General features: G+C 49.8%; 1 protein-coding gene and 1 pseudogene across 23 annotated transcripts; one reads left to right on the top strand and one right to left on the bottom strand.

Annotated features, from left to right (window-relative positions):
* Positions 1–1849: 1849 nt before the first annotated feature.
* Positions 1850–18611, top strand: ZMYM3 (zinc finger MYM-type containing 3). 23 transcript variants are annotated; one of them, XM_086389992.1, is made up of 25 exons: positions 1850–1989; positions 5104–5789; positions 6726–6769; positions 7085–7157; positions 7590–7884; positions 8119–8296; positions 8652–8870; positions 9161–9311; positions 9535–9650; positions 9816–9902; positions 10030–10180; positions 10392–10564; positions 10765–10930; positions 11614–11717; positions 11792–11957; positions 12232–12344; positions 12488–12662; positions 12847–12993; positions 13484–13587; positions 14063–14231; positions 14504–14655; positions 15238–15352; positions 15888–16142; positions 16920–17037; positions 17148–18611. In XM_086389992.1, exons 2-25 carry the CDS (start codon positions 5123–5125, stop codon positions 17338–17340), a joined length of 4131 nt encoding a protein of 1376 aa, XP_086246118.1. In that variant the 5' UTR covers positions 1850–1989; positions 5104–5122; the 3' UTR covers positions 17341–18611. The 23 variants fall into 23 exon arrangements, with proteins under 23 accessions (XP_086246118.1, XP_086246131.1, XP_086246136.1 ...); XM_086390005.1 differs by lacking the exon at positions 1850–1989 and adding an exon at positions 3091–3308 and having other exon boundaries at positions 7626–7884; XM_086389991.1 differs by lacking the exon at positions 1850–1989 and adding an exon at positions 3164–3308.
* Positions 18612–19653: 1042 nt separating this feature from the next.
* LOC147340588 (large ribosomal subunit protein eL33 pseudogene) lies at positions 19654–20703 on the bottom strand (annotated as a pseudogene).
* Between the last annotated feature and the right edge of the window lie 3473 nt (positions 20704–24176).

Genomic DNA, 24176 nt, shown 5'->3' with positions numbered 1-24176 from the left:
TGTTTCCAGAGTAGGTTCTAAAGAGTGAACAGCACTCTAATCAAATGGCTGCCAAGTGAAAGCAAAAGTTGCTCAGTCATGTGTGACTCTTTGTGACCCCATGGAATAGTCCATGGAATTCTCCAGGCCAGAATACTGGAGTGGGTAGCTGTTCCCTTCTCCAGGGGATCTTCCCAACCTGGGATGGAACCCAGGTCTCCCAAACTGCAGGCAGATTCTTTACCAGCTGAGCCACCAGGGAAGTATCACCATTTGTTTAATCAAGTTATATGCAGCCTTGCCTGTCATGAAAAAATAATAAAAGTTTGACATCTGGCAGTAGTTAGTTAAGTAAAGCATGGCACATGCAAATGATGGAATAATCTACAGCTATTACAATTATGTTGTAGAACACACTGTACAAGATAATTCCTACTTTGAAAAAATATATATGTGAAAAGAAAACAAAGGACTGGAAGGATATACATCAAAAAGAGTAGTTGTATCTCCAGGTATGATAGGTAGGATAAAAGTGATCATTGCTTTCTTCAAACTTTCTATGCTTTTCAACATTTTTACAGTGAACATTTATATTTTTATAATCAGAAAAGTATATATATAACTAAAATGAAAGAACTCCCATTAAGACAGGGACTGAGTTTTTACCTGTTATGGTGTTTACAGAACGTTAGGACTGCTTTATAAATGGTGAATAACAAGTAATAGAACTCAGTACTATGTCATAACTGTAACAAGGCTGAAATGAGTGTTGAATTGCAGGCCACAATCTTACTCAACACCTGCTCTATTGTCCCCCATCAGCTCATTCTATGTTAGAGCCTTTCATCTGTGGCTAATACATACTCAAACCTATTAAATATGGGCACTCTTCGCTTACTCAAAGAGAAATATATATGCATATATATATATATATATGTATTTTAACAACATGAAGGCTCCAGGGTATGAAGTCCCAAATCATTCATGAAATCAGCTCTGTTTCCCTTATAATACGAACAAGAATCTATTAAACACCTGCTATATGTCAGGCAAGTGTACATCTCACTTAATCTTAGTAGCATTGCTATATGAGATATCATTAAATTCACTCCAGTCATTTTCTTTTTTATATAATTGTATTTATTTATTTTTGGCTGTGCTGGGTCTTCACTGCTGCTCAGGCTTTTCTCCAGTTGTGGCAAGCAGGGGCTACTCTCTAGTTGCAGTGCTCAGGCTTCTCATTCTGGTGGCTTCTCTTGTTGCAGAGCATGGGCTCTATAGCACTCAAGCCTAAGTAGTTGCGGCTCCTGGGCTCTAGAACACAGGCTCAACAGCTGTGGCCCACAGGTTTAGGACTTAGTTGGTCCGCAACAGGTGGGATCATCTTGGATCAGAGATTGAACCCGTGTCTCCTGCATTGGCAGGCAGATTCTCTACCACTGAGCCATCAGGGAACCCCTTTGCAGTAATTTTCTAAGCACATCTATATATAGAATTTTTCTACAAAGTTAGCATCATATTTTAACTCCTTTTGTAAAAAATGTAATATCAGAAGTGTTTTCATGTGTCATTTGTTTTTTTAATAGACTATTTTTAGAGTAGTTCTAGGTTTGCAGCAAAATAGAGCTGAAAGTACAGAGTTCCCATATACTCCCTGCCCTCCCTGCCTCCCAGCTCCACAGCTTCCCTTAACTATCAACATTCCCCAACAGCGTGGTACATCTGTTGCAACTGATGAACCTACACTGAGGCATTTGTTGTTGTTGTTCAGTTCCTAAGTCGTGTCCAACTCTTTGCCACCCCATCAACTGCAGCACACCAGGCTTCCCTGTCCTCTACTATCTTCTAGAGTTTGATCAAGTTCATGTCCATTGAGTCGGTGATGCTATCTAACCACTGATCCTCTGCTACCCATTGGAAAAGACCCTGATGCTGGGAAAGATTAAAGGCAAAAGGAGAAAAGGGCGGCAGAAGATGACACATTAATATCATTCAAAACCCATACTTCAGGTAAGAGTTCACTTTTGTTGTGCATTCTATGACTTCTAACATGTCACAAACATGTATTCACCATTACAGAATCATGCAGAATAGTTTCACTGCCTTAAAAATCCTGTGTATCATTAGTTTTTTCAAAAATGTGTTTAATGATTACATTTATTGTATGAACATAACCAAAGTTGATTTGACCAGTCCCCTATTGTAGATTTAGATGGTTTTCTTATCTCTGTTTTAAAGATGAGAAAAATAAGACCTAGTGACTTGACAAGTGATGTATCCAAAGGCAACTGGCTAAAAAGAAGGCTGAGTTGAGATTAGAGTTCTGGTCTGTCTCCAGAACCCACACACTATACCTCTGAATACACCATCAACCCCCTTTAGATTGTCTCCCCTCAACTTGAAACCAGCACAAGGATCACAACCAGAGCAGCCAAAGATCCAAGCATGTGTTGAGAAGGGCTGGCAATACAAAAGAACAAGGTGGCCCAACTGAGATGGAACAAACTGAAAATGCAAAAAGGAGGTACAGGGACAGAGAAATAAGAAAATGAAAGATGGTTACACAGTATACTGGTTAAGATAAAGAGAAAGCTGGGTTTGGGAAACCTAAACGGGAAAATTCTTGCTTTTATCTCTGTGTATAGGAGAGAGCAAAGATAACCTCAAGGCCATGAGGGGAGCCAGGAAGGATAAGGTTTCTGAGAAAGTGAATGAGGCAAGGCAGGATAAGACTCCCAAGGACTACAAGGCTAGGAGAGGCTTAGTGTGGGAAGGAAGAAAGGCCCAGAGCAAAGAGGCAGGCCAGAGCAGGAACTGGACACCAAACCTAAACATGTGTCGGGACTCCCTTCCAGCCCGAGCCTCTTCTAGTATCTCAGGATACTAAATACTCTCCAACCCTTGGAGGTCGGAGAGGGGAAGTGGAGAGCGGGGATTGTAAAGTGCTCTAACTCTAATGAGGGCTGGGAATGGATCCTGGCACGCATTTTTTTTTTTTTTTTTTTTAAGCCAGTAGGCCTAATGCTAATACCCCCTCCCCCTCCCCTACTTCTCTAGCTTCAACCCCAGCCACACCCACATGCTAAGGACCATCCAGGAGGGGGAGTGTGTGGTGTGTGTGTGTGTGTGTGTGTGGTGTGTGTGTGTGTGTGTGTGTGTGTGGTGTGTGTGTGTGTGCGCGTGCGTGCTCGTGCCTAAGAGAGACAGAGAGACAGAGACAAAAAAGAGACTGGGGGAGAGAGTGCGCGCGGTGGGGGTGGGGGGTGGGGGACAAGGACAGAAAGGAGGGAGAAACAGAGAAAAAGGAGGAAGAAAATCTATCGGCCTCGGTGAGGAAAACTACTGAAGAGATAACTCAGGGGGCTCTTGGGGGAAGACTCAGGGAGAAGATCCCAGAACTTACCCTAAGACCATGGAAGGAGTGGGGGAGTGTCTTTGCAGGACCTGGTTTTGGGGTCACCAGGCAGTAACAGTTACTGCATAGGCGTTGTCATTGAGCCAGAGCCATTTAACCCTCCCTGAGTGGCTGCAGAGCAGGCTTAAGACACCCCACAACTCTGAGTCTCAGAATGGTTAGGAGGGCCCGAGGCTGCAGACAAGAGGAGGAGGAGGGGCACGTGAGGGCTGGGTCCCTGCCTCCCCCCACCCTCCGCTGTCACTCATTACCCCAGCAGTCGCCCAGGGGGCGGGCTCCGGAGAGGTGGGGTTGGGGGGAGGGTAATCTTGGCAGGCGCCTGCTGCATGGCGTAGGTAGGGACTGTTGAGGGGGGCGGACGCTGGGGGGTTGAACACGAGTGGGAAGCGGGGAGAGACACGAGGAGGGGGAGGGGACCGGGAACCATTTGAATGAGAGGAGGGGATCACGGGTAGAGTGGGCTCCAGGAGGTAGGGCGGGCACGGGTGTTGACGAGGGGCCAGACTCTTGAGCCAGGTAAGGGAAGCAGGTGCGTAGATTTGTTTTTTGTGGGTTAGTGTACTTGGCCCTTTGGTGGAAAAGGGGGTGCCTCCTTCCCCAGGGGCGGGCTTCCAAGCTCCGGAGGCTAGCTTTTCCTCAACTAACGGGGCCCCGGGCGGGGGCTCAAGCTCCATCTCCAGTGCCGACGTTCCACTCCGCAATTTCCAGGCGTCCATTGGGCTGGGAGTCTCGCGCCGGGGGCCGGCGCTGTCTCGCGAGCCCCCTCCTTGAGCCAGCCAATGGGGTTGGTTGCTGACGCCGCCCGCCCGCCTGGTGCATAGCGCTGGGCTCCGTGAGCGGCGCTGCCATTTAAAGGGGCCGCGACCCCTGTCCCGGCTGCTAGGGAGGGAGGTGGAGAAGGAGCGCGGGGCCGTCGCTGACTGCAGTTCTAGGCTTGTAGCGGTTACACTAACCCTGCCGCAGGTAGGGGTCGGGCCTGAATAAGCCGAACCGAACCTGCAAGCAGGAGCTCGCAGTAGCCGGGAGGGGGGTCTGAAGAGAGACCGTAGCTCCAAAATGTCTTCCTGTAAATGCCTGCGGTGGGGGGTGGGCAACAGGAGAAGAAGGACCAGGGGAGCAATAGGAAAGGGGGACTGGGCTTGAGGAAGTGGGAGACCCTGAAAGGTAACTGGGGGGAGGGGTTAGGAAAGGCAGTTGGGGGGGGCGAGGAAAGGGCTGAGGGACGACTATGCAACGCGGGGAGGGGGGGTGGGGCCAGACAGGGTGGGTAAAGACTGGGGAACTGGGGGGCTCTTGGAGAGAGGGGAGGGGAGATAGAAACTGAGACCGCGGGGGCGGGAAAGGCTCCTGGTGGCTACGGCCCTGGAAGACTCTAAGGGGGCGTTCAGCCGGAGTTGGGGGGGGAGTGAAAGGTGAAGGGGGAGGGGAACTGGGAGTTGCAATGGGGTGGCGGGGGCTAGGCGGGCGGGTGGAGCGCCTGAAGAGTGGGGGTACAGGGCCAAGGCGGGGAACGCTTCTTCCCACAGGGGGCGCTGTACTGGGGGGGGAGTGGTCATTCGCACTAAAACCTGTGCTAATGTTTGTCGATAGTGGTGGGGGCGGTTCAAGAGAAATCCAAGTGGATGGTGGGGTGTGTCCCAGAGCCTATATAAGAAGGAATTCTGGCGAAGACCACCTCTTCTGCCCTCTTTTCTACCCTTAATCTACAGCCCACATCCAGTCATCCTCATGGATCCCAGTGATTTCCCCAGTCCGTTTGACCCATTGACCCTGCCAGAGAAGCCCTTGGCTGGAGACCTTCCAGTAGACATGGAATTCGGAGAGGATCTACTGGAATCTCAGACTGCCCCAACTCGAGGATGGGCCCCCCCTGGCCCTTCTCCATCCTCGGGAGCCCTGGACCTGCTTGATACCCCTGCTGGCCTGGAGAAAGACCCTGGAGTCCTGGATGGAGCCACTGAGCTGCTGGGGCTGGGGGGGCTACTCTATAAAGCCCCCTCTCCCCCAGAGGTGGACCATGGTCCTGAGGGGACCCTTGCATGGGATGCAAGCGATCAGACCCTAGAGCCTGGACCAGGGGGCAGGACCCCTGAGGTGGTGCCACCTGACCCAGGGGCTGGGGCAAATCCCTCTTCACCTGAGGGGCTACTAGAGCCTTTGGCTCCAGATTCTCCAATAACTCTGCAATCCCCACATATTGAAGAGGAGGAGACCACCTCCATAGCTACAGGGAGAAGGGGCTCCCCTGGGCAGGAGGAGGAGCTTCCCCAAGGGCAACCACAGAGCCCAAATGGCCCCCCCAGCCCTTCAGTGGGAGAGACTCTGGGGGATGGAATCAACAGTTCTCAGACCAAACCTGGGAGCCCTAGCCCCCCTGCACACCCTTCCTTGCCAGGTAGGTTGCCTGATCAGCTGGAAAATCAAGGCTGGGGGATGGTAAGGAGGTGGCTGTGTGGGGAAGAAGTGGGGGTGGAGAGTAGGGATGTGTATGGAGGAGTTAGGGGTTTGGAAAGAAGGAATGGGGATGTGGTGAAGAAGATGAAGGAAAGTAGGGAGGGAGAAGCTCAGTGGCTCTGGAGGAAAAATAGGGGCAAGGTTTCAGGGGGTGGGTTGAGAAGACTGGATTTTGTGGGAGAGAGTCCCTTTTTCTTCTCCCGGTGGGCTTTTGGTTACCAGGGTCCTTCCTTCAGGACTTGGGGAGGACACCAGGCTTCTTGGTTCTAAGATCTTTCTGTTTTGTTCTAGATGAGAGTGGGGTTTCTGGGTTTGATGAATGATGCTAGGTTCTGGAGCCAAGTGCAGAGTGCTTTCAGAGGAATGGTAGACATGCAGGGCCTAGGATTGTGTCTCTGATAGTCAGAAACTTAAGAGGCTTGCATTTCTTCCCAGTTCTACCTAGCACAGTGCCTCTCCCAGGTTGTGACCAGGGTCTTAGGGCTTATATAACCACCTGAGTCCAGGGGAACCTCCCCATACATTATTGCTTCCTTTTCCCCTTGCTACCTTTGGGTGGTTGCATTTGTTTTTGTTGATAAACTATAAATTCTTGAAAGGGATGTTACCTGTATTTCCTTAACTCCCAACCATTGGGATAGAAAGCTGGTGGGAAGGTAGGATTGTTTTTTCATGGAGAATAGCTGCAGCCCGCCCCCCCCCCCTTAGTGCAGAGCTCGAGGTAACCCTGAGAGGGGCCTCAAGAAGCCACAGGCACGCGAGTTTTCCCTTTCAGTTTTGAGTAAGTTCTTCCCCAGGAATGGAGGCGGGGGTTGAGCCAGGGAGGGGGTGGTGAGGGCAGGCTCAAGAATTAGGCTGCTTTCTGCTTCCTTTGCAGGAGATGGCCTGACTGGGAAGGCGAGTGAGAAGCCGCCTGAGAGGGTGAGGGGGGAGGGGATTGGAAGGAGTCTGGTTCCCCCTATAGCTCTGGGAAGGGCAGACCCTTCATTTTCCCTCCCAGATGTTGTTCTGTGGAGAGTGTATGTGAGGAGAGTTAGGAGGAGGGAGGGAGCACTTGTGTCTATTGCTTCTTAAGGAGAAAGTCCAGCCTCCTTTTCTCCCCTCCTCCTAAGGGCTGGGCCCAGGGTCCCTACTCTCTCTCCCCCTCCCATCTCTGTACACCCCCCAAACCCTGTACTAGTGCAGCTGGCCCTTTAGCCTGCCCCTGGTGTCAGCTTTCCTCCCCATGTTTCCAAGGTGCAGAAGAGAAGCGAGCGCGTTAGAAGAGTAGAGCCTCCAAAACCTGAGGTTGTGGATTCCACTGAAAGCAGTGAGTAGGACTTGAAGTGTGACTGGGTGGGATGTAGCCGGCATGGATCTCCCAGCTCCTGTGGTGCTGCACACCATGCAGAATGTGAAGCACCTATCTCTGCCCTGGATTGGCATGGGAACCTGGGGCAGTGGGGGAAATTGAAAACAAGAGCAGTGAGAATGGAGTTTCCTGTTTCAACTCTGCCATCCCTGTCCCCGAATCTTCTCACTTGGATCCCTACCTTCCCCTCCCTAGGACATTACAGAGTAACTAAGGGATGGTGACACCAGTAGCTTGAGATTCCAGTGTAATAGGGGCAGAGTGGAAAGCCAAGAACCATGGGGATTGGGGATCCCAGGATCAGCTGAACTACCTGCAGGTCAGGTGATGGCTGGAGGCCTGGTCCCTTAGCCTTTTCTCCCCACGCACCACCGCCCCCCCCCCACCCAGTTCCAGTGTCAGATGAGGATTCTGATGCCATGGTAGATGATCCCAATGATGAGGACTTCGTGCCATTCCGGCCCCGGCGCTCTCCTCGCATGTCTCTACGCTCGAGTGTGGCACAGAGGGCCGGGCGCTCTTCAGTAGGCACCAAGATGACATGCGCCCACTGCCGGACACCGCTGCAGAAGGGCCAGACGGCCTACCAGCGCAAGGGGCTGCCTCAGCTCTTCTGCTCTTCATCCTGCCTCACCACTTTCTCCAAGAAGCCCTCTGGCAAAAAGACCTGCACCTTCTGCAAGAAGTACGTGAGGGTCTGGGGCTGTGGGGAGAGCAGGGATCAGGCCGGGAGTAAAGGGTGAGACAGATTCTGTTGGCAAGACCCTAGCACCATACGGGATAGAGGCAGTTCACTAATAGGAAGGGTGTCTGAGAATGTTTTTGATTCTGTGGTCATTGATCCCAGAGGAGGAAGGTGGAGGCTCATGAAATGAGGGGGTGGTATCGACTAAATGTACAAGCCTGTCCCCACCTCCAGGGAGATCTGGAACACCAAGGACTCAGTTGTGGCGCAGACCGGTTCGGGAGGTTCCTTCCATGAGTTCTGCACATCCGTCTGTCTCTCCCTGTATGAGGCCCAGCAGCAGCGCCCAATCCCCCAGTCTGGGGATCTTGCTGATGCCACTCGCTGCAGCATATGCCAGAAGACTGGAGAGGTGAGGAAGCTGGATGGGGGCTGACTTTCAGAGCCTGGCCAGCCCTGAGCCGCCCCTGCAATCCTGGGGCTGCAGGGGCCAGGCCCTGTGGATGAGGGATGTGGGGAGGGGGAAGCAGCCATCGTGAGGGAGTGGATTCAAGGCTAGAGCTTCTCCAGGATTGTGTGCAGCTGGCCGTCCTTGCCTCCCAGGACCTCAGCATCAAGTCGACATCCTGATGTGCAGGTTGGGGGGTCCCTGGGCCCGCTGTCTGCTGTAAAGGTGTAGGGTGAGGTGGGGCGGGCCATCCTTGCACCAGGGTGGGTGGTGGTGGCCAGGCCCCAGCTCAGGGTGTGTGTGTGTGTGTGTGTGGCAGGTCCTGCATGAGGTCAGCAATGGCAGCGTGGTGCACCGGCTCTGCAGCAATTCTTGCTTCTCCAAATTCCGGGCCAACAAGGGACTGAAAACCAACTGTTGTGACCAGTGCGGGGCTTACATCTACACCAAGACTGGGAGCCCTGGCCCCGAGCTCCTCTTCCACGAGGGCCAACAAAAGCGGTTCTGCAACACAACCTGCTTGGGGGCATACAAGAAGGTGGGGCCGAGGGAGTAGCGCATTAGAGGGCTGTGGAAGGGGGTGTGGTCCTTGGGTGAGAAATAAAGGTGCCTGACGGGTCGAGGGCTGGGAGAAATAAAACAAATAAAGGGGGTTTCAATTGTATCTGTTATGTTTTATTTTTGAAGCTGGCTGGTGGACACACAGGTGTTTGTTATCTCATCATCTATTCTTTTTTGTATGCCTGAAATATCTCATGTTTTAAAAATTTTAAAAATAAAAGTGAAGGGACAAATCCAGCCTCAGCCTCTCCTTCCCCATCCTCACAGAAAAACACACGGGTGTACCCATGTGTCTGGTGCAAGACCCTGTGTAAGAACTTTGAGATGCTATCCCATGTGGACCGTAATGGCAAGACCAGCTTGTTCTGTTCCCTGTGCTGTACCACTTCTTACAAAGTGAAGCAGGCAGGGCTCACTGGTAGGTGCAAAGCCCTCTTCTCTGAGACCCCTGCTGGCCTTCCTTCTACCTCCCATACTCCTTCTATAGTAACCCCTGCTGCCCAACTTCGGCCCCAACCACACTCTCCCGTGGATTTCCCGTTCCATCTCTGCACTGCCTTACACCTGCTGTGTGTTCTCTCTTTCTCTCTCTCTTTCTCTCCCTCTCCTTCTCTCTCTGTCCTTTTCTCTCTGTGCCCCAGGCCCTCCCCGACCCTGCAGCTTCTGCCGCCGCAGCCTCTCTGACCCCTGTTACTACAACAAGGTTGATCGCACAGTCTACCAATTCTGCAGCCCCAGCTGCTGGACCAAGTTCCAGGTACTCCAGACCCTGGACGAGGGATAATGGGTGTGGCAATAGAGAGGGTATGAGACCTGGGGTAGGTAGGCCTGGGCAGAGCAAAGAGCAAGCCTGACTTCCCCTCCCTCCGCCAGCCCACTGCACACATCTTGGCCCTCCCTTGTTTGTCTTCCTTCCCTCCAGCGCACGAGCCCCGAGGGGGGCATTCACCTGAGCTGTCACTACTGCCACAGCCTCTTCAGTGGCAAGCCTGAGGTCTTGGACTGGCAGGTAAGATCCCCACCCCCACCCATATTTTGCTACATGACCAGACATCTGTCTGAAGGGGTCCTTCTGCTTGGCTCTCGCTGGGTCCAGATGTCGCAGCCCTGTTCCCCCACCCCATGCCCCGTCCCAGGACCAGGTGTTCCAGTTCTGCTGTCGTGATTGCTGTGAGGACTTCAAGCGCCTCCGGGGTGTGGTGTCCCAGTGTGAGCATTGCCGGCAGGAGAAACTCCTGCATGAGAAGCTCCGATTCAGTGGGGTGGAGAAGAGCTTCTGCAGTGAAGGTAAGGAGATGGGGAAGGGCCAGAGAGTCCTGTACCTTGCAGCTGGGAAGAACAGCAGATTAAGTAAGGTAGGCTTGCAGGGTGGTCCATTCTGCTCAGGACACTCTGGAGGCTGTTAAACGTTTCAGGTGCACTGCCTTGAGAAAGTTGGGTCTCATGGCCACATGGAGATCTCATGTCTCTGGACTCTTCTCTGTTGCCCCCTTTCCAGGCTGTGTGCTGCTATACAAACAGGACTTCACTAAGAAGCTGGGATTATGCTGTATCACTTGTACCTATTGCTCCCAGACCTGCCAGCGTGGAGTCACCGAGCAGCTGGATGGCAGCACCTGGGACTTCTGCAGCGAGGACTGTAAGAGCAAGTACCTGCTGTGGTACTGCAAGGTAAGGGGGGCTGCATGTCACAAAGGAAGGAAAGGGCAGCAAGGAGCACGGGCTGTTGTGCCATCATCAGGCTGTGGGTCCATCTCCAGGGAGGAGGTTCCGACTAGCCCAGCTTCCGTAGAGTGGCATGGCTTATCCCAGGGCAAGGGACCCAGCACATTTTAGGGAGGCAGGTCTGACCACCCTGTCAACACCCTCAGGCTGCCCGGTGCCATGCCTGTAAGCGCCAGGGGAAGCTGCTGGAGACCATCCACTGGCGTGGGCAGATCCGTCATTTCTGCAACCAACAGTGTCTGCTGCGCTTCTACAGCCAGCAGAACCAACCCAACCTGGATACCCAGAGTGGGCCTGAGAGCCTCCTGAACAGTGAGTCCTGGGCAGGGGGCACAGTTTGTTAGAACTGGCCTGGACTCCTCTGACCCTGGGCCCAGCCCCTTTCTTCTTCCTCTCCTGCTTTCACCTCATCCCTGGCCAGAGCTCCTGTTTCTGTGTTGTTTTTTAGCTTCTGAACTGTGCAGGTACTAGAGGAGTCTCATTTAAAGGTTCTGAGAGCTTTTAAAAAGGGGTTCTGAGAGTTAGATCCTACTGATTTTCTATAAGGTATATATTGTAAGGAATGGGTACCTGCCCTGGTAGAGTGGGGCATATAGGGGTTGTGGTTCCTTTTCAGAGAGAAGGAAGTGTCAACACAAGCTCAACGTAAACACCTTTAGGGAGAATGAAGACTATTGTCATTTCTAGAATATCACCATGGCACCTCCACACTCCAGGGGTACTAAACTCCTGATGGCCATTTAATGGAAGGTCTCAAATTATGGGTTATTGGGGAAGCAATGTTTTTAATCCTTCTTGGCAGCCGGGAGCAAAGAATCTTTTTGGCCACTATTGCTGGGACCTAGAGAAGATTAGAGCTGGGGTGGAGTGAAGGGAAAATTCTAGACTTACCATTCACATTCGGAGTTCTGTTAACAAAGCCCTCCTGGAGCAGGGGTGAGGAAAACAGAGAGCTAGTGCCTCAGATGAGAGCATTCATTTGTTTTGATCTACAGGTCAGTCTTCTGAGGCAAAGCCCCAGACACCCTCTCAAACCAAAGTGGAGAACAGAAACACCATAAAGACCCTACAGGAAAATGGAAATCTGGGCAAGGTCAAGGCAAGAGCCAAGGGGGAAGATGGTCTCAAAGGGGTTACTGTAGCAGTGGTACTCATGTTCCTTTGTGTTTGCAGATCCCTGTGAAGACCCGACCAGCCCCTGTTGCTTCCACTCCTCCACCACCACCGCCACCACCCCCAGCAGCACCCCGCAAAAACAAAGCTGCTATGTGTAAACCACTGATGCAGAATCGGGGGGTCTCCTGCAAGGTGGAGATGAAGTCCAAAGGGAGTCAGACAGGTGAGCGAGGGTACCAAGGTGCCACAGGCTGTATTTTATGGTCTTAGGCCTCTTTCTATGCCTGGGAGCTGGACAAGGGAGTTTCTTAGATGGCTGAAGTGTCCTGCATATTGTTCTGGAGTCCCAGGGTCATCTGTCAACATTTGTTTCAAGGGCAGCTTTGTGATACTGAGCACATGTTAGAGCTTTTGGGGGTGATGAACAAGTATCAGGTCCTGGGGTGGATGTGACTCATCTGCCAGGGTCTCTGAGAAGACCCCTTTCTTGTCAATAGAAGAGTGGAAGCCACAGGTGATCGTGCTGCCCATCCCAGTGCCCATCTTTGTGCCAGTGCCTATGCATCTGTACTGCCAGAAAGTCCCGGTGCCTTTCTCAATGCCTATCCCGGTGAGTGTTCCTGCCCTTCCTGCTGGGGGCCTCTTTCACTTTTCCAGGCTGGAGGCCACCACCCCCACTCCCTCCCTCTCACTAGCTGTTCATCTCATGTGCTAGTGTGGTTCTTGGCATTTAGTTGGGATTCATGCCTCCAGGTGCCTGTGCCCATGTTCCTGCCCACTACCTTGGAGAGCACAGACAAGATTGTGGAGACCATTGAGGAGCTGAAGGTGAAGATCCCGTCCAACCCCTTGGAGGCCGATATCCTGGCTATGGCAGAGATGATCGCAGAGGCTGAGGAGTTGGACAAGGCCTCATCTGACCTTTGTGGTATGCCATGGGCAGTGGTGGTGAGGGAGACAGGGTGCTGCCAGTCTGTGTCTGCCTAAGGGGGTGGAGAATGGTGATCTTGTTGCCTGGTGGGATGGGGGAACAGTTGGGATCAGCCCCTGAAAGCCTTTGGGGGGCACCAAGGAAGAGCTGCAGAGACTGAGCCAACCTCCCTGCCACCCAGATCTTGTGAGCAACCAGAGTGCAGAGGGACTTCTGGAAGATTGTGACCTGTTTGGGCCAGCTCGGGATGATGTCCTGGCCATGGCCGTCAAGATGGCCAATGTGTTGGATGAGCCTGGACAAGACTTGGAGGCAGACTTCCCCAAGAGTGAGTAGGATTCAGGGTGTGCCCACTGCATATAGTAGCATGTGTACCGTCAGGAAAGAAATGTTGCTTGTGACCCCAAGAATGACCCTGAACAGAAGACTCTCACAGAGAGCAGTGCCAGAGATACCAGGACACTTTTTTTACACTTGAGTCTTGTTTGGTTTTTTTTTTTTTTCCTTTTTGTAGTTGTTATAAAACTAATACAATATTGTAAAGTTTAAAAATAAAATAAAAACACATAACATAAAATTTACCAACTTAACCATGTTTAAGTTTATAATTCAGTAGTGTTAGGAATCTTCCCAATGTTGTGAATTTTATGTGTACATGCCTGTGAGCATGTTCTTTGTGTATAGCTTTGTCCTGTTGACTATAATGAAGATGTCTGGGAGGCTCATCTCGAGTCAAGTGGACAAGTAGTGGGAGTGAGGTGGGAGGACTACAGGGTTGAGGTCTTAAAAAATCGATTTCTTCTTCCTTTCCCCTCTAGATCCTTTGGACATTAACCCCAGTGTGGACTTCCTCTTTGATTGTGGCCTGGTAGGGCCTGAGGACGTGTCTACTGAACAAGACCTTCCCCGAGCCATGAGGAAGGTGAGGACTGGAGCTTCTATATCCACAGAAGAGGGATGGAGGCATGAAGGGCAGTGGGGTGGGTGTGGGGCTTTCATAGCCAAATCAGAAGCCTTAGTTTCCCCTTCCCTAGCCTCCTTTCTCTACCACTGTGTGCATTGTGTTGTGTTATTCACTCAGTCATGTCCAACTCTTTGCAACCCCATGGACTGTAGCCCACCACGCTCCTCTGTCCATAGAATTCTCCAGGCAAGAATACTGGAGTGGGTTGCCATTCCATTCTCCAGGGACTGTTTGCATTAAGGTACAGCCAAACTCTAGTTTCTCCCCAGTTCATCAGAGCTCATCAGAGCTGTTCCTGGGGTCCTGTGCTGTGGAAGCTTGCTGCATTCTTAAATTGGTCCCACCCCGCCCTGGTGGTGAACACTGTCCTGACTTGCTTCCACAGTGCTCCTTGCCTTACCTCTGCTACCCACTCCTTTCTCTTCCTCTCCAGGGTCAAAAGCGGCTGGTGCTTTCAGAGAGCTGTTCCCGGGACTCCATGAGCAGCCAGCCTAGTTGTACTGGACTCAACTATTCCTATGGTGTCAATGCTTGGAAGTGCTGGGTGCAGTCGAAATATGCCAATGGAGAAACTAGCAAGGGTGATGAGCTGCGCTTTGGCCGTAAGTACCCAGGGGAGGAGGGGAAGGGGAGAGGGAGCAGGGCTGTGATTCAGCTGAAGGTGTCCATAGGGCATCCTGTGCAGATGTAGAGGAGTTACAGAATAAGGGGAGATGCCATCTAGGTTTCAAGACTGAAGGCTCTTTGTGTGATTGTTGGGTTTGTTCTGGAGCTGAACGTGACTAAGGGATGAAGGGGTTAATGATGGAGCTAAGGGAAATTCTCCATGTGGAGCTGTCTTAATGCCAGCTACCTCCACTGTGTATCTTTGCAGCCAAACCTATGCGTATCAAGGAGGATATTCTGGCCTGCTCAGCTGCTGAACTCAACTATGGTTTGGCCCAGTTTGTGAGAGAAATCACTCGACCCAACGGTGAACGATATGAACCTGATAGCATCTACTATCTGTGTCTTGGCATCCAACAGGTACCACTGACATGCCGCCTCACTTGTCGTAACTCAGCACAGTAGGCAGGGTCCTACCTGAAATGATTCTGTCCCACTTCCTGTTCCTCACCTCATCTGCTGCCTTGAGCAGGCATCTCCTACTCCAGACAGGACAAGAAATGACAATACTCTACCAAAATCAAAGCTGCATTCCAGGACTATTGACCAAGGAGCAGTATTCATTGCTGTCTGGGTTGCTTTGTTGTCCTCAAACCCATGCTCAGAGGGGACGGATGGGCAGAGCGAGGTCTCCTGAATGGTGGGGTAATGTTTGGTTTCCATGGGGAGAAGTCACACGTGCCTTAGCTGACAAAGGGGTGTGGGCTTGTGAAGAAGCAGCTGTGATACGTCTCTTCCAAACTGTCTTGTCCTCCAACAGGGCCTCAGCACCTGAGAGCTGTAGGTTTACCTGGGGAAAACCACTCTGGATCACTTAATCCAGCAACTGTTTCCCATGGTCTCCTAACTGTCCAGGTCGCCATGCCTGAGGCCGTTGGCATCATTGTCTTTCCTCTAGGGCCCAGAGTCTAGCTGTATGTGTGTCTGTTTTTCTTTTTCCAGTACTTGTTGGAAAATAACCGAATGGTGAACATTTTCACGGACCTTTACTACCTGACTTTTGTTCAAGAACTCAACAAGTCTCTGAGTACCTGGCAGCCCACGCTCCTCCCTAACAGTAAGGGCCAGGGACTTGGCAACCCCTCTGCCCTTTGCTCTATTTTTCCAGTGTACCACTCCGAGCCCTGGACTCTTGGGTCTGCCACTCTTCACAAAAGGGTCTGAGTACAGGAGCGTGTAGTTGGGTGCCTTGGGGTTTAGAGCTAGGGGAATCAGAGCCCCTGTCCTTGAACATGAGGAGGGGATCAAGCCTTAGGTCTGAAGAGCTATCTCTGGGACCAAAAAAGTGACCAGGGTTGAGTGGTAAGTGAAGAAAGAAGGAAGTTGGACTCCTGAAGGTTTACATGAGTGAAACTTCTAATGCAGGTGGAAACTGTGGGGAAAAAATTCCCCCCAAACCCCACCAAAAGCCAACAAACAAATCCAGTCCTCCTGTGCAGTATAGCAAGGTGTCAGGGTTTTACACATGGTGGTCCTTTAGTGACCAAACGAGTCTGGTGTGCTCAGTGCTTGTGAGTGGAATGTGTGGGAGCAAAGGGGATAGGTGTGGGTAGCCAGTCCCTCCTGACAGCCTCTCCCCCTTGCCTTTGCAGATACGGTGTTCTCCCGAGTAGAGGAAGAGCACCTCTGGGAGTGTAAGCAGCTGGGGGTCTACTCGCCCTTTGTCCTTCTCAACACCCTCATGTTTTTCAACACTAAGTTTTTTGGGCTTCAGACAGCCGAGGAACACATGCAGCTCTCCTTCACCAATGTGGTCCGGCAGTCCCGCAAGTGTACCACCCCTCGGGGCACCACCAAGGTGGTGAGCATCCGCTACTATGCTCCTGTCCGCCAGAGGAAAGGGCGAGGTATGATGCTGCCCCCGCCTTTGCTTTTCCTCTCCCTCTGCTTTCCCCTTCCCTGCCCCACCATACCACCAGGTTGGCCCTCTCCATTATCTCTAGCTTCCCTATCCTTCCATTCCTGGTTTCCAGAAAAAAGGAACAACAACCAGTCTTTCAATATGGTGGGAAGTGATTATCACATATAGGAGGTTACCCAGTTGCCTGTTTCCTGCCTTTCCTCATTTCAGGGCAATTTACTTTTTAGGAGGTGTGGTGGACAGGTAGGAAGCTGTTGGGTGTGTTTGGCTGAAGGGGGAGTTGACAAGAGTGAATGACAGGCTTTCTATGGCTCTGCTGCTGGGCATAACTTCCACAGTACCTTGGTTTCTATTCTGGCCCTGGAATCAGTTCCCAAGGTCCCTTTTGGACCTGAGACTCTACCAGGACTAATGTGTGGGGTGCTGGAGCCATCGCTGTTTGTCCCAGAAAGCAGCCCTGATTTTACAGTAGGGTCTGTTTTGTCAGTTTGTCCATGTGACTTCTGAGATCAGCTCTTTAGGAAATCAACTTTGGGAAGATGATAGAGAGTGTTTTAACAGTGAGAACCAGGGCACCCTTCAGAGCAGCACGTTGCAGAATGTTGAGTTGGTGCAGAGAGACTGACCGACTCTTCTGCCTTTATTTCTCCATGAGCCCATTTTGTATCCTGAGGCCTTCAACCTGTGCCCTGGACTGTGCTCTTGGAGATCCATCGTTGAGACTGCACTTTTAATGAGTCCAGGTCATTTGCCTCCTCCACAGACACAGGTCCTGGGAAACGGAAGAGAGATGATGAAGCCCCCATTTTAGAGCAGCGTGAGAACCGCATGAATCCCCTCCGCTGCCCTGTCAAGTTCTATGAATTCTATCTCTCAAAATGGTGAGTTGGCAGGTTCGCAGGAATGGCATTAGCCTGGGGACGCACGGGCTCTACTTCTCCCAGTTACTGACCTCTGTCCACCTGCCCCCCTCCTGCCCCCACCATTGCAGTCCTGAAAGCCTCCGGACGCGCAATGATGTGTTCTACCTGCAACCCGAGCGGTCCTGCATTGCTGAGTCACCTCTCTGGTATTCTGTGATCCCCATGGACCGCAGCATGTTGGAGAGCATGCTCAATCGCATTCTGGCTGTGCGTGAGATTTATGAGGAGCTGGGTCGTCCCGGGGAGGAAGACCTAGACTGAGCCCACATGCTTCCCGTATCCATCTTCCACGACGTCTGTCCCACGGCCACGTCCCACAGGGCGACAGGCCCAGGAACTGATGCTACTCATTCTGAAGGGCTCTGACTGCCCTTTTCTACTCATCCATTCCCTGCCTTCCCTAGGAATCCCTGGCTTTTACCTTCTCCCAAACCACTTGATGACCACAAGGCCCCAGTCCTCTGTACTGAGAGACTGGTCTCCCAGGGATGGGCAAAAACCAGCTAGGCCATTTTCTTCATGTTTCAGAGTAAACTCCTGGGGCCAAACTCTGAGTGAAGTGTTCATAGCTCTGGTGATCCTGTTGGCTTTGGGTTTCCTGACCCATCCCACATAGGTCAAGGCCCTTGTTCCTAGGTTTGGCCGAGGGAAGAACCCAGCTGCCTTCTCAACCTTGTCCCCACTCACTTCTCTACTCTTCCCTGGTCACAAACTAAGGGGTCTTGTATGAAAGATATGAAAGGAACTATGAAAGTGATGAAGAGACCATTTACCTAAAACACAGAGCTTAGGCACTCTTCCCTCCCACAAGATAATTGGTGGTTGGAAGCCCCTCACTACCTTGTTCCTCCTCCCCACCCCAGCAAGCACCAACGCTTGGTGCTGCAATTTAAAAAATCTTCTAAATGCTTTTTTTCCTTCAAAGGCAGAGAATGACTCTTAAGTATGGGGAGAAGACTCCTGTCCCCTTGGTTTATGTGTTTGTCTCTCTGCCATCTTAGGTTGGCATGAGCCATGGTGTCAACATGCTTAGCGGCTTTCTGTAACTGCCTCCCTTTAGTTCAGTGGACAGAGTTCCGAAGGCAAAAACCACCTTCTGACTTGGGTTGGGGCTGGGTTCCCCACTCTTGTTCTTCCCCCATTGTAAGAGCCAGGCCAAGCCTGTGGGGGCCCTGAGTCATGCAGGATGGGATCTGTGGTCAAAGGATAGGTGAAGAATTGTGGGCATGGGTCCTGCCCCCACTGCCTCCATCTTTTCTCTTCCCCATCTTGCCTCTGTAGTTGCAGAAAACTCTTAGCGTCCAGCAAAGGGGGTACCTAGTTCTTTCCCTGTTGGCTTTGCTGTTCCCCAGCCTCCTTTTTGTGTTTTTATAACTGTCACCAGTTTAGCCACTGTTTAAATTGTATATATTGTTCTGAGGCACCTGGCCTGTCCCTTCAGTGAGCCATGCCCACCTTGTGTTGTAGTGAGAAGCTGTTGTCACGACTAACCTTCTGTCTCTGGAATTGTTTCAAATAAAGAGTTAAAATTGTCTTTTGCCTTCTATTGGGGAGGGAGAGCAATGTTTTGAGGGGTGAATGATACAGTGGAGCAATGTTGGACCACTTCAGATCTCTCAAGGTGTAAAGTGAGGTGTCCCACTGCAGGCTGAGAATCATTTTTATCCATCTCACTGAATGAATCCACTAGGAATATGGTCCTTGTTATAACAAGTTTACAAACACTCAAGAGAAAGATTTATGCAGCAGCTATCTATTAAGGACCTACTTACTACGTTTAAGGACCTAGTTTCAGATTATACATTTCAGAGAAGACAGATGAACTAGACTGGGATCCTATCCCCAGCAGGTTCCCAGGCTAGAGCGGGGAGAGAACAGTGAACAGTTAGCTGCGAGACTAGCAGAATGAAATACAATACCTAGTGCTATGGGACGGAGAAGGCAATGGCACCCCACTCCAGTACTCTTGCCTGGAAAATCCCATGGACGGAGGAACCTAGAAGGCTGCAGTCCATGGGGTCGCTGAGGGTTGGACACGACTGAGCAACTTCACTTTCACTTTTCACCTTCATGCATTGGAGAAGGAAATGGCAACTCACTCCAGTGTTCTTGCCTGGAGAATCCCAGGGACTGGGGAGCCTGGTGGGCTGCCGTCTATGGGGTCGCACAGAGCGACTTAGCAGCAGCAGCAGCAGCAGCAGCAGTGCTATGAGAGAGCGAAGAATAAGGAAGTCATTTCAGGTTTACAGGGGGTTGTATGCAAGTTCACTGAGGGAGGTGGCAGTTGACCCGGGTCTCAGTAAGTAGGAGGGGTTGGGGACCAGCACAATCAAAGGCTGTGATTTCCGATGAGGGGGTGAGGGGATCAGATGTGTTGCTTTAGGGAGGAGATCTCCAGGACAATATGGAGGGTCGGGGGGTAGGGTAGATCAGAAGGCCCGGACATCAGTGGAAGGATTGTAGCTAAAATTCTATGAGCTTCAATGGGGACAGAGAAGAAAAAGAGGATGAATTCAAAATGAGTTTCAGACATTTTGAAGGTCAAGTCTGTAGGCTATGGAAGAGAGGAAAGAATCAAACATGAAATCCAGGTTTCTAGCCTTGATGACTGGAAAAGTGAGACATCTTTTTTAAAAAACAGAACAAATCCACACTTTTATTTACTTAATACAGTTTCACACAGATTCTGTGTCCAATGGTCTTAGCATGAAGTTTGCTTCGGAATTCAACACAAGCCCTGCTGCTGTTCCTTAGGACGAATTACATTTCCCCAGATTGCTCTGGTTTTGTTAGGCTTTTCACCAGGAGTTGCTGTGTTATTCTTTGCTTTCAACACGTAAGCACGTCTCTTGCCTACATATAGTTCAATTTCATCTTAAGCATAAAGACTTTCAATTTTATTTTTATTTTTTTAAGACTTTCAATTTTAAAAAGGGCTGTGTGCTCCTTCTGGTTCTGGACACCCTGCTTATAGCAAGCAAAAAAAATGGCCTTGGACCACAGCCTTCCAGATATGTTTGTCCTTTTAGAAGTCTTGTTCTAAGCAGGCCTCCACAGGCTCCTAGATGGCTGAAACAGTGAAAGTGACACTCCTTTAACCAAGTTGGGAAACAGAGGCAGGGTTTTGTTGTTTTGTCTTGGGGGTTGGTTGGTTGGTTTTTTCAGGGGAGTTAGGGTAGGAGGATGTTGTAACAAGTTGAGGTTTTGATCACATTTGGTTTGAGACTCCACTGACACATCCATGTGGTGGGCTGTGGAACATGGCTTAAAAGAAAATACCCAAACTTGAGTTTTAATCATAGTTCGGCCACGAAAACTTGGGCAAGCCTACCTTTTGAGTCTCCTCTAAAAAATGCCCTGACTTGCTCGCAGAATTATTGCAAAGGTCAGATGACAAAACGGGTATGAAAGAGCAATGATGATGCTAGATGCTACTATATATACTAGGCAGTTGGAAATGTGGGTCTGAGGCTTAAAAGAGAGATAAAGTGTCTTACTTTGTTCTAGCTTTATTAAGATGTAATTGACATATAATACTGCATAAGTTTGAGGTGTACAGTGTTGATTTGGTACACTTACATATTGCAAAATTATTACCTCCATTGCATTAGCCAACACCTCCATCCTGTCATTTATTTACCATTTTTTTGTGTATGTGTGGTGAGAAGTTTTAAGATCTCTCATAGTAACTCTTTAGTGTATAATACAGTGTTGTTAACTATAGTCACCATGTTGCACATTAGATCCTCAGAACTTACTCATATTAGAACTGGAAGTATATACCCTTTGACCAACATCTCTCAATTTTCCCCCACACCCTAGCCCCTGCAAACTACCATTTTATTCTCTGCTTCTATGAGTTCAGCTTTTTTGGAGTCCACATACAAGTGATATCACACGGTATTTATCTTTCTCTGTCTGACTCATTTCACTTAGCATAATGCATGAGGTGTCAATTTAGAAGTCATCTGCAAAAGGCTCCTAGCTGAAGCTATGAGAATGGACAAGATCATTCGGGGGAAATAAGAAGAGAAAAGGATAAAAAACGGTACCTTGGAGAATATCTTCAATTAACCAGTGAAAGGAACTGAGAAGGAGAGACCAGACAAATAGGTGGAACCCCAAATCTGCCAGGTGCCAAAGGTAAAACCACCTGATTAAAAGCTATCTTTATACCACAGGCCAGGGTGAAGCCTGTTAATTTGCTTTCTCCTACTCCCATCCTCAGCAGGGCCCAAAGCCATGTAGCTTTCCTACCTCCTTCCCCTACTAGAACAGAGAAGGGTGTGATGTCATTTGCCCAACTAGATTTCTGCCCTGTGCCCAGCCTTGTGCTAATCATAAGTAAGATGAGTAAGAACTTGGAGTCTGTTCTGAGAAGTCCCCAATCTGATAGGACCAAGCTTGGGTCAAGAGTGAGCCAATTAAGGCATTTGGGGTGCAAAGTTTAAGGAGGCACTCCTGGCTGGGGTCATGCAAATATAAGGTTGGCATTTGAGCCACCCTAAGAGTGACTGCCTCCTTAAGGAGGCGTTTTATACCCTAGGTGCCTTGATTGTCTCACCCTGGTCTGACCCTGGGGAAGACTCATACGTCAATAAAATAACCAAGGTAGAAAGTAATTGCTATTCATTCTGTCCCAGGAAATCAAGATGGACCACGGAGGTGACATGGCAGCTGTGTTCTCATGAAGAGTAGATAGTTTATCAGGTAGCGTAGAGGTTCAGGGATCAATGTGCACAAAGGCATGTAGGTAAAAGAGATCTTGGGAGTGTCTTCAGGAAAGGGTGGTTGGGCTGCACAGGAGGTGGAGACTGCACAGGAAAAGGGCTGAGGAGTGATGGGAGGTGTTGCTGGGGGAAAAGGAATCAGGTTGTGAAAGGCCTGCTAAGGTGACCAACCAGTTTTAGCAATGAAAGCCCAGCATCCTGGAAACCCCTTGGTCCAGGCAAACCGAAACAGTCATACCTTCCTCAAAGCAGTGGAAAGTCATCAAAGGATTTTCACAAAGAATTGACAGGGTAGGCTTCATGGTTTTTTGTTTGTTTGTTTTTTAAATTTTCTTGACCTCACCATGGGGTATGTGGGATCTTAGTTACTTGACCAGGGATTGAACCCATGCCCCTTGCATTGAAAACATGGAGTCTTAACCACTGGACCACCAGGGTAGTCTTTGGCATCACGTTTTAAGGTGACTCTAGCATGTCTGGGTGAATGGAGAACTGAGTGCTGAAGAAACCCAGGAGACCAGTTTCAGGGAGCCAGTGGTACAGAAATGGGTATGTCCTTTGCCTAGGGCATCTGGCAGACATGAGTTCTAGATCCGTGGCTCAGCCCTTTCTTTCCTAGAGCTGTTTGGTCTGGCCAAGTTACTATGTGGGCCTGTTTCCTCATCTGTAAATTGGGGACAGTAATTATGCTTACCTCCATGAATGGTGAGGATTAAGGGAGATACGGTTTAGCACAGTGCCCAGCACACAACAAGCACTTAATAAACATTAGCTTTTATTGTCTACATTACCAGTTAGGAGATAATTTCAAGGCCTGAAGGAAGACTGCAACATAATGGGAATGCTGAGGAGGAAAGGAACTTGAGAAAGATTTGGGAAGCCGACTTACAAGACTTTCTTTGTTGGTGAATTGATTATATTCTAGTGTGAATGATTTTTTGTTGTTGTTGTTGGCATTAATCCTCCAAGGAATCTGCTTTTCAAGACCTTTATCTCTAATTGTGGGATGAGGGGCTTTGCCCCTTAAAGGGAAGGTGGAAGGCAAAGAGAAAGTGGTAAAGGAACTGCTGGAAAATGAAGACCGCATTTGAGATTTCTAAGCTTAAGGGAGAGAAATAGTAGGATTTAAAAACTTGTCATGATTCACGGGGTTGAAAGGTAGGGGTTCTAAATAACTCTCTCTCCCCCTCTTGCCTGCACTCCCCAAATTGCCTTGCTTCCTAGAAATGGACAATTTCTGGATCCTGCTCCAAGCAGAGATCTTGGAAGAAGCACAGGGCAGCCTGTTCTTCAGCTTTCATCATTCCTCTCTCCTAACCTTAGGGCCCCCCAAACATACATCTTGTTTTCCAGCAACTTAATTTTTTCATATCATACTGAGCTTCCCCCACAACCCCCCTCTATCATGAAAGCCTTCCTAGGGCAACATAGAGCGGTTACTTTGGGATAGAGGAGATAGCACAGATTTTGGATTAGAATAGACCTAAGTGTTCATTCTAGCTCTGCAGTTTTCAGCCAGACATACTACTCAACCTCTCAAAACCTCTATTTCCTCATCTGCAAGTATGGGTATAGTAATAGCTATGTTACCATTACTGAGATGATACATATAAGTGCTTAATTTATCACCAAATCTGGTCCATACTGGGTGCTCCATGAGCAATCCCCTTTCTTCTTTCCTTTCATCCACCTAAGTTATTTCCCTTTTTCTTTCTTTCTTTTTTGGCTGCACTGCATGGCATGTGGGATCTTAGTTCTCCAACCAGGGACTGAACCCACACCCCCTGCAGTAAAGCACAGAGTCTTAACCACCACCAAGGAAGTCCCACACTTAAGTTATTTGTAAGTCTGGGAATAAAGTTTCAGAATTTATTATGATTGAGACACATTCTTTTCATTAAAACTACATTAAGAATTAAGGCCCTCCCCCCACAACCATCCTTCCACTTATATCCGAATGTGGCCATATGTACCATTACATGTGTGCAAACATAAAGATTTACCTACTTCAGCACACAATTGACAACTAGACAGTCAAGAAAACATGTTAGGTGAGACAAAGAATTTAGCTCAGTGTTTGAAAGAGCTGGTGAATCTTTCAGTTCAGTTCAGTTGTGTTTGACTCTTTGCGACCCCATGGACTGCAGCCTCCCTGGACTGCCAAGCCTCCCTGTCCATCACCAACTCCTGGAGTTTACTCAAACTCATGTCCATTGAGTCAGTGATGCCATCCAACCATCTCATCCTCTGTCGTCCCCTTCTCCTCCCGCCTTCAATCTTTCCCAGCATCAAGGTCTTTTCAAATGAGTCAGCTCTTCACATCGGGTAACCAAAGTATTGGAGTTTCAGCTTCAGCATCAGTCCTTC

This window comes from Bos grunniens, chromosome X (assembly GCF_055505025.1).
Source record: "Bos grunniens cultivar Pamir isolate PY7600 chromosome X, Bosgru_T2T1.0, whole genome shotgun sequence".
In the NCBI taxonomy this organism is placed as follows: domain Eukaryota; kingdom Metazoa; phylum Chordata; class Mammalia; order Artiodactyla; family Bovidae; genus Bos; species Bos grunniens.
This window is presented reverse-complemented; position numbering and strand designations above follow the sequence as displayed.